The sequence below is a fragment of the Monopterus albus genome, unplaced genomic scaffold (assembly GCF_001952655.1).
Source record: "Monopterus albus unplaced genomic scaffold, M_albus_1.0 scaffold18.1, whole genome shotgun sequence".
In the NCBI taxonomy this organism is placed as follows: Eukaryota; Metazoa; Chordata; class Actinopteri; order Synbranchiformes; family Synbranchidae; genus Monopterus; species Monopterus albus.
Window position 1 is genome coordinate 8335249 of NW_018127898.1, and position 9427 is coordinate 8344675.

Consider the following 9427-nt stretch of genomic DNA (forward strand, 5'->3'; position numbering starts at 1 on the left):
GACCAAATATATATGAGCTGGAAAACTTTCCACATTCCTATTTTTCAAGAATGATTTGCCCTCAGTGTTATGTAACATTTCTCTGTGTTACCTGTGTGGACTCAAACCTGTATAACCATATCATACAGCCACTTAAGTTGTGGTTTAGTTGAATCCCTGTTCAAATTGACACAGCAATCATATCCAACTTAGTTAACTACACAGCTGCACCTTAAAGTCAGACAGTTCTTCTTCTTAGAAATAAAGTGTTGATTTCATAGAAATTAAAATTCACCCTTGCTCAATTTAATACACTCAGTTTTTGCTATGTGTGGTATAACCCAAAGCTTACAGTGGCAAATTTTGGCAATTAACTTCACTGTGTAACTGATATCACTACATCAGTTTGCTGAATTTAAGACTCTTCTCTTCTTGTGCTAATGTTATGTAGTTTTATCATTGATCATTATCCTATATTTGTTAATGTGGCCACTGATTTGCTCTAAACACCTGCTGGTTTAGCTAAACCTGTTTTAAACTTAGCTATATGCTGAAAGTTGGCCTACATCAGCTTTGTTGTTTGCTTAGCTACCATCAGAAAACAAAAACTTTCCCCATATGTGAAAGATATCGTACTTACTTTATTAAATATACTTTGTGATGTGACAAATAAAGGTTTGCAAATGACCTTTAGATGTTAAATTATATCATGTCTCACATGAAATGCAGTTGAGTACTGTAGATTTATAAAATAGCATAAAATGAAAATATGCAAGTAATGGTAATGTACAAGTACCTCAACAATGTACATTAATTGTATATATTTACTTCTTTTTTTAGGTGGTATTTTATATGTCTTTTGGACAGTTGGTTAGACAAAACCAGTCAATTGAAGATGTTTGTTTAATCAACTAATATTTTCATCTGTAAAGTATTTGTTAGTTTCTTGGGAGATACTGAAATTGTCATGTTTAGTGGAGGTCACTGGGGACCTGCAACATATTTTTGCCCCAGGGTTCCTCAGGTACTTAACCTGGCCATGCCTTAAGCAGGACAGAATAGTAGAGAGAGTAGTTGATCATGAAACTAAAATTAGGTTATGGTATTCCCTCAGTTCCTGTTACCCCAGTGGAAGTCCTTGTGGAAGGAGAAAGCTGCAACAAGTGTTAATGTCCCAGGTGATTTGAGAAGGTATTTGCAGAAGGCTCTGGACATACACAGCTGCCTGGACAACTACCCGGAGGAAATGACCACACATGAAAGTGAACCTCTGTCAGAGCTTTATAAGAACAGTAAGTCTTAGCTTTGAATATACAGTCATCTAAAGCTCTAAGTAAACACATAACAATTTCTAATTTTCATACCTAATTGTAGAAAAACATTTTCTTACATTTGGAATCAAGTTCATAAGGAAGGAAAGACTATGTTCAGGTTTCCCAAGGAGTGCATCACCAGACATAGTGAAGGTTGTTGGACCATGTATACTGCTCAGTGACATTCAATACACCGATTTACGGTATCAAAGTGTGATAATGTGCCCTCTGGTGTGTTTTTTCCAACAGACTCTGAATGATCCACATGAGTCAAGCTAAGAGGGTCCTAGAGATCAGAATGTTCACCGGATACAGAGCTCTGTCCGTGGCTGAAGGGCTTCCTGAGGATGGCTGCTTAGTTGCTTGTGAGTTAGAGCCATACTTTAAGAAGTTTGCTCAGCCCACATGGCAAGAAGATTACAGTCAAGATTGGATCCACCATGGACACGCTAAAGGTGAGAGGGAAAAAGCTACTAAGATTATTTCACCGTCTTTTAAAAGTTTGATTTAGACAACTTTTTAAACTAATAATACATTTCCATAATATTTACCTTGCATTTATAGGTATAGATACTGTGCATTATGTGAGGCATCTGAGCAGGCAAATGTTAACACAGGCTCTTTATTGTTTTTGGTGTTATTAACAGAAACATCATCCCATATTTTATTCAGTGCTTCATTCATGGTTCTGGCAATGTCACTTTTAATCAACAACTTGGCCTCTTTCACACAGTTGTACTGGTTTACTGTATATCAGATGCTACTTTTACTTCTTGATCTGAGAAACTAGTAGGTCTGCAACTAATGTTCTTATTTTTCATAGTCAGTTGATCTACTGATTATATTCATCATATGCAATACATGAAAAATATGCCCATTACAATTTCCTCTGATAAAGCAGCACTATTTGTATTTAATTACTGGTTACACTGTAAATTCAAAGATGATGCTAGTGGTCACTATATGTATGCATTGTTTTCAGCTTTGATTGCAAAAGAAAGGGATGTCTTACTGATGCACTCATTTGATGAAACGGTGAAATACATTTAGCTGGTTTTGTTTGGTGTCCTAGCTGAGTCAGATTTTGTTTACATGGAGCACTAAGATAAGAAAAGAAAAACAACAAACAGTCGTTAAAGAAGCAGTACAAAAAGTAAATAACTGTCATATCTTAAGACTCCTGAGGCAAAATGAAAACCTGTGAAACCTGCCAGAGTTGATGTTTTAACAGTTCTATCTGCACTGACAGGTTCATCAAACGTCATACTGAAAATGTCCCTCAAAACCCTAAAGCATTAATAGGTAGAACACCAGCAATTCCTAAACTACGATGTGAATGTATTCATATTTGTGTCAAAGGTCACCATCTCTCTGGTCTTTTTGTATTTTGGCCAGCAGATGGCAGCATAGTAAAGGCTAAGATATACACAGTTGGCCAAACACATTCCATCAAACGTTTGTGTCTGATTTTTCTCCTACAAAATGACACATGCTGCACATTAAAACATCATTCAATAGTATTTTTAGTATTCTTTATTATTTCTCTGAAATAATAATAAACACTAAAAATGTCCAAGGATCAAAGTCGCTTATATCATGTGTAATGTTAAAACATATAAAAAGTATTCTAACGGACAGCTGTGTTTTTCTAAACATGTACCCATGCCATTTCGATTACAGCTGACATTAGCAAATCAGATAATGTCCAAAAGATGGCAAACAATATTGTCTCCAACTAGCTAGTGATTCACATCACTTGCAACAACATGATCTCAGCCAGTGAAGACACCAGTCTAGAGGAGTGGGACCAAACCTTTAACATCAGCCTGAGGAGAACTTTCATGTGCTTCCAGGTGTGGATCACATGCAGAAACTGCTTCATTCATGTTAATAATTCATCTCATAAGAAAGTTACAGAAGTGTTTTCTACTGGACTTGTAGGCTTTTTGCAAGAACAGAAAATTAAAATATAGATCCTGGGTGTCATGAAATTCAGCACTAGGTGCTCAATGCCACAGTTCACTAACTAGAGAGATACTCCACTAAGCTCCTGTATGGATAATTGCACATTATACTTAGAGGTGTCCCTATATTTTTGTCCTCCCAGCTACATATGTGAGAGGGTCTGAATATTAGCAACACCTCTGAATATAGCTATGACCTCAATAATAAACATATAAATGTATGCAGTTAAACAGGTGTACCTAATAAAGTATCCATACATATCGAAGTGTCCTTAGGCAAAACACTGAACCCCCCCGTTGCCCATGATGGCAACGTGTATGCATGCAGCGGCCCGGGACCCTTGGCTCCAAACATAATTTTGTTGTACATGTTACAATGACAATAAAAATAAAGCTTCTTCTTCTTTGGTATTCTCATGTTGATTTCTTTTGTTTGCACTAGAACAACACCAAAAGCAGGAAAAAGCCAATTCTGATCCATTCCACACAAAACTCCAAAAATGGACTGGACATAATTATTGACCCCTTTTCAAAACCATCAGAAATAGTTGTATTTCAAGCATATGATGCTCCTTTAATTTGTAAAGAAACTTACCTGTATGGAATATGAATATGGACTGCTTCTGTATACTTGGTTACATGATGGTTTTGGGGAAGCTTGAGGAGGTCCACTCTCGGGCACTGGCAGACCCCAGCAGGGATAGAAGAGTAGAGGGAAAAAGATTTGAATAAAACAGGGGGAACTTAGGTGTGTAACAAAAAGCAGAAGTATGGTGGTTTTTGTGGATTTAAATAGTGTTAAAACAGAAGGAGTGCAGTTCAGGTGAGGTGCGTGTGCCCCCCGCCCCTCATGTGCAGCTTCAAAAATCCTGCTGGGTGTAAGGATAAAGTACATATTTTTGTGTTGATCCGTTCTGTGTCGATCAGGCATTTCGCAGTATATCAGTGCCAGAATAAGGTGTTTAATGTGTCTCTTTCCCCCAAATCCTTGCCTTAGGCAGCAGGTCGAGTGATGTTGAAGCAAGGATACGGAAAGATTATCAACATAGCCTCCATAGCCAGGCTAATAGGTGAGTGATGATTCTATTCCCCCACCTTCTCTCTGGAGCCCCTCGATGTCTGCTTATAATCTCTCCATTTGGCGTGGAGAGGAGTCGGAGGAGGATGGGAGAGTTAAATACATTTATGCTGTACCGCCTTGTGTTAGAAGACACATCACATTAAATATTTGTTTCACTAGACTGAAGGTTGTCATGTCTGACTTTAGATCCTTAGGGTTGCAATGTTAATGAAATAAGAAAACAATCAACATGGAGAAGGTCTTGCAGAGGCCCTGTTAGAGAACTTTAAGGTGAACCTGCACATTTAAAACCAGATTAAGCAGCTTTTCTTTTTTGCAACTTTTACCCCAGTTAAACTGTTCAACAGAGATGCATACAGTAAGCATAGCAGGAAATACAAAGTGTTGTGATTGCGTCTGACTGAGGCGGTTTTGCATCATAATAAACATCCCCTCTCTGTGGAACTGTCTGGAGGATGTGGAGGCAACCTGAGGTCCAACTTGATAAGGGAGGGTTCCTGTGCAACGGCAAAACCCCAGCCTGTGCCAGCGGCCTTGTTTGAACAGCGGAAGACACTTTCAGAGTTTAGTGAGAGCCTATTAAAAGCCTTGTAATTCACAGCACTGGTGCAATAGTCTTCTTCCAACAGGTTCCTCCAGAGGAACAGCAACACTTCATCAGCAGTACAGTCAGATCGCCAGTAAACCGTTGTGCCATATGGGCCCCACTGCCGACTGCAGGGGCAATCTGTAAAACAGGAACATGCTGGTAAATAGAGGCCGGCATAAAAAAATGATCAATTACTCACATTACGTACAGTCCTTCAGGAATTTACTTTATTGGTCTGGACATCTGTTATAATATTGTCATAATGTGTAATCAGATGGGACCTGTTCTAGCCAAGTGGCAGCCCAAAAGCTGCCGTAAATGCCCAATTAAAATGCGCAATGACAGCTTTTTGTCCATCTGCAGAATAGAATGTGAGTGTGTGTGTGTGCCCCCACTAACACCCCTCAACCATCAGAGACTTTTTTCTGAATGATGGCCAGCAGCTCAAAGACACTCAAATAGGAAACATCTAAGTTGATCACACTATTTTTTTTTTTTTTTTTGGCTGCATGATGACCTTATTGAGGACTTTGTGGCTCTCACACTCATACCTGCAGATCTCAGCTGCATAGTAATGTATATTTCAACAGCAGCGCTATTCTGGGAACACAGTGCTTCATTTCAACTCCTTATCTGCTCAGAAGAATTCCAAATGTAAAGGCATGCCTGATAAAGAGCATGTTTCCCTCCACTTGAAATGGGCAATAAGCAGCAGGGTGAATGTTAAAGAAGGCTTTGGAGAATGCTCTCCTCCTGCCTCTTTTTTCCTTCTCTGGGGATTACTGCTCTTTAAGACGGTGAAAACATCAATGCAGGTTTATTTAAAGGATGAAGGCATTTTCTGAATGGTATTTTGGGGCTGTATCATCAGGTCTTGAGCAAGGATTAGTGCTGTTAGGCATTTTGAGCTGTGTTTCCTGTCCTGATAAGTCGGATTTCACCTTCAATCTGCGTGTAAGCCCTGGGCTCTGCTCCTCCTTGCCTGCTCCTCTGAGGTCCAAGCCTACTCTTATCCAGCCCAGCCCAGCATAGCCTTACCTTCTCCTGCTATCTCACCACACTCTCATCTATGATACCAGTGTCCCACCCTTTACATCTTATTTCTTTAGAATCTTTCAGCTTCTGTGTCTCTCCTGTATATTTTCCTTCTTGTGTCCCGGCAATGTTTGCGGGATGCTGCAGCCTTTTCTCCCCAGGACCAGTCCCTGACTTTCTGCAGCTGACCGGTATTTATCATCCCGGTCTGACACTGAAGCCATTTGGCAGTCACATCGGTGGGTGATGGGGTTAACTACTAAAGTTGTATGTAACTTGGAGCCTTCCTTGTGATGATTAATCAACCAGCAGAAAATGAGCCTCTGTCCCAGCATCCCATGCAGTGTGCAGCATCTGTGATGGTCAGGGCAAACAAATGGCTTCCTGCCTTTGTTGCTGAGGACAGAGCATAACTGGACATTATAAGCAATTAATTTTGCATGGCTTCATCTGCAAAGTCCCCCAGCAGCTAATGGAAGAGCTTTTATATACTGTAGTGTCCACAAGAAACCACGTGAGCTAACATTTAAAGTATACAAGTTGTTAGCCTTCTGTGGGAAAGGAACTGTTGTTTTTCAGTTTTCATGGGTAAAAAATGAAAACAACGCACATGCCATAATTACTGATGCAATATATGTTATCTTTCTAAATAGTATTGTCTGTATTCTTTCCTCTACCCTGCAGTTCCCCATCCCCAGAAGTAGCTTTCCTGCAACAAATCCAAAGCTGCAGTGGTCAAAGTGACACAGACTCTGGGCACGGAATAGGTTGACAGACTGGGTTGATGTCAACTGCATCTCACCATAAACGCCTTTTCTCCTCTTTTACGTAGTTGGGCCAAAACATACTGGTCCACCTCTGAGTGTAGCAAGGGAATAAGCTGCAAAAGCAAGTGGTGATTAGTGTGTTTGCTTTCATATGAAGACCCCCATTTGAGAATGATGCACTAATTTAAGTCTTCAAACAAAGCATCAGTGCTTAATTAGATGACGTCTTGAGGGATGAATCGACCAAAGGCTTGCTCTAATTGTTTTATTCAATTAGGGAATCAAATTTGCAACCTCACTCCAAGTGTCTGCACAACAATAGTGCTTTGTTTGTATCTATTTGTCTGTGAAGATGAGCAGTGGGAAGAAAAGAGAAGAACACAGTGAGGGCTGTATATGTGTGTTTGGTGGAGGGTGGGGGGGCAGTGTGTTAAGTGGAGCATCCCTTAGCCCCATCCGTCCCTGAGCAAATCCGTCTGGTGGCACTGGGTAAGCCAGGCCCAGTCACAGCCCCAGAACAAAGCCCTCACACACGTGCTGCGCTTTATTTATCGGCAGCTTGTTTGCTAATTTTAATTTGCAAAGAAGCAATTCTCTCTCCCCTCACTAACTGGGTGTCTCAATGGGCTGCTGATTTCTTTGAAGTGACAGTCGGTAAATATGCATAAAAAAGGGACACAATTAGCGCTCATGAGGTTGACTGGAGCCTGATTCCATTGGCAACTTTAGCCGCAGCGGTGATAAGCTGCATTATCTAGAAAATTGGCTGAGGGAAAACAGTGCCTCCGATTGCCAGGAAAGGTTCCAGATAACAGGGCAGCTGAAGAGAAATATAATTGAGGTGGAATATGTTAACCAAGGTGTCACATGCTCCTTGGAAGTGCTAATTTATCCAAATGTTGGAATTCCGTATCAAGGTGCGTGGATACACTGAACAATGATTCAGGCCTTATGGCTTTTAGTCACTGTCATGTCAATTGTGTGGAAAGTCAGAAGTCTTCTCATATTAGGCACAAGCGGGCATGTGATAGTTTTCTTTAGATAAAGGACAAGACGGCATTTGTTGGGACGCAGACCAACTTTACTCCATTGGGCTCAGGTCTGGACTCTGGCTGGGCCGCTCCAGGAGTTTTCATGAAGGCCCTCCTGTTTTTTCTTGGCAGTTTGCTTCGGGTCATTGTCTTGTTGCAATGTAAACCTTAGTCCCAGCCTGAGATCCTGAGCACTCTGGAGGTTTTCACTCAAAATTGCTCTATATTTTTCTGCATCCATCCTTCACTCCATCCTGACTAGTCTCCCAGTCCCATTGACAGAAAAACCTGATGCTGCCACCACCGTGTTTGACTGCAGGGATGGTATTAGTGAGGTGATGCTCGAGGCCTGCTTTTCTCCACACGCACTGCTGGGAATTAGGGCCAGATATTTAAGTCTTTGTTTCGTCAGGCTTCTCATGGTCTGAGAGTCCTTCAGGTGCCTTTTGGCAAACTCCCAGCAAGCTGTCATGTACCTTTTAGTGAGGAATGTCAAACAAAATGTGAACTCTAACCAAGCTGTAGAAGCATCTCAATGACTATTGATAGGAGTAGGATGCACCACAGCTCACTTACAAGTGTCATAACAAAGGAGCTGAATACTTATGTAAATAGATATTTCAGTCTTTTAGTTTTAATGAATTTACAAAACACTTGTTTTCACTTTATCATTGTGGAGGATTGTGTGTAGATTGATGAGGACAAAATTAAGCTGAACCATTTTAAGATGTGTCTGAAACATAAAATATGGAAAACTAGAAAGGGTCTGTAAGCTTTCCATACTGACTGTAGACACCAGCCACCACAACACTAAAAGCAGCACAACTGTATTTTAAAAAAAATCTACATAAACACTACCTCAGCATCAAAGTAGTTCAAGCACATTTCAGTCAAGAATCAGGGCAATGTGAGGGACTTGCATATAATAAGTAGTTAAGAAAAGGCCATGAGCAAATTATGCCAGACGTCCTCTAATACCCATGTGCTTTTCATGAGATGTGCCAGTCATTACAGCACCACCAGTCCCACAGTAAATATCATCAGAGATGCCTCGCCGTGCCCTTCAGGATAATTGGGTTTATTTTTGTCACCATAGTGGTGGATCTGAAACAATGCTGTCACTCCTGGCTCTGAACTGTGATGTCTTCTGATTTCAATGTGGTTTTCTTCTTTCCCCTCTTGCTCTCACTTTCTCTGCCTCTCTTTTCAGGGGGATTGTTGACACCCCTCTCATCCACTCAGAGAGCCTGAGGCCTCTGGTGCAGCACTGGCTGTCAGATATCCCTGCTGGTAGACTGGCTCAAGTGACAGACCTGCAAGTGCAGTGGTCTACTTGGCATCTGACGCCTCAGACTACATGACAGGGCATAACTTAGTCATAGAGGGTGGGCAAAGTCTCCGGTAGAGGGGATAGATGAAGAGATGAAAACTTTCCTCTTCACATTCTCCTGGGATTAGTTTCAGTGGTAGGTGTCTTTCATATTGTCTTCTTTTTCACAGCAGTATCAGTTTAAACGTTACTGGATGTTTCACGTTTAGCCAGTTAACGTTTGTTTGATGAAATGATGCGATGGCTGTAGACTTTTGACCTTTGTGCATTTTGTATGGGTTCAGGTTGCTGTCATGTGACTGTCATACTGAACTTTTTTGCAGATAAAAATGACTACC

The 9427-nt window shown here is 40.8% G+C and overlaps 1 protein-coding gene across 1 annotated transcript; it reads left to right on the forward strand.

Moving 5' to 3' along the window:
- The first annotated feature begins 1059 nt into the window (after window positions 1-1059).
- On the forward strand, window positions 1060-9164 carry LOC109956297 (3-oxoacyl-[acyl-carrier-protein] reductase FabG). Its single transcript, XM_074527628.1, is given in 11 exon segments — window positions 1060-1121; window positions 1123-1275; window positions 1354-1458; window positions 1542-1691; window positions 1693-1747; window positions 2954-3145; window positions 4254-4326; window positions 6646-6737; window positions 6739-6770; window positions 8970-9076; window positions 9079-9164. Coding segments are annotated over 11 exon segments (1107 nt in total).
- Window positions 9165-9427: the final 263 nt, after the last annotated feature.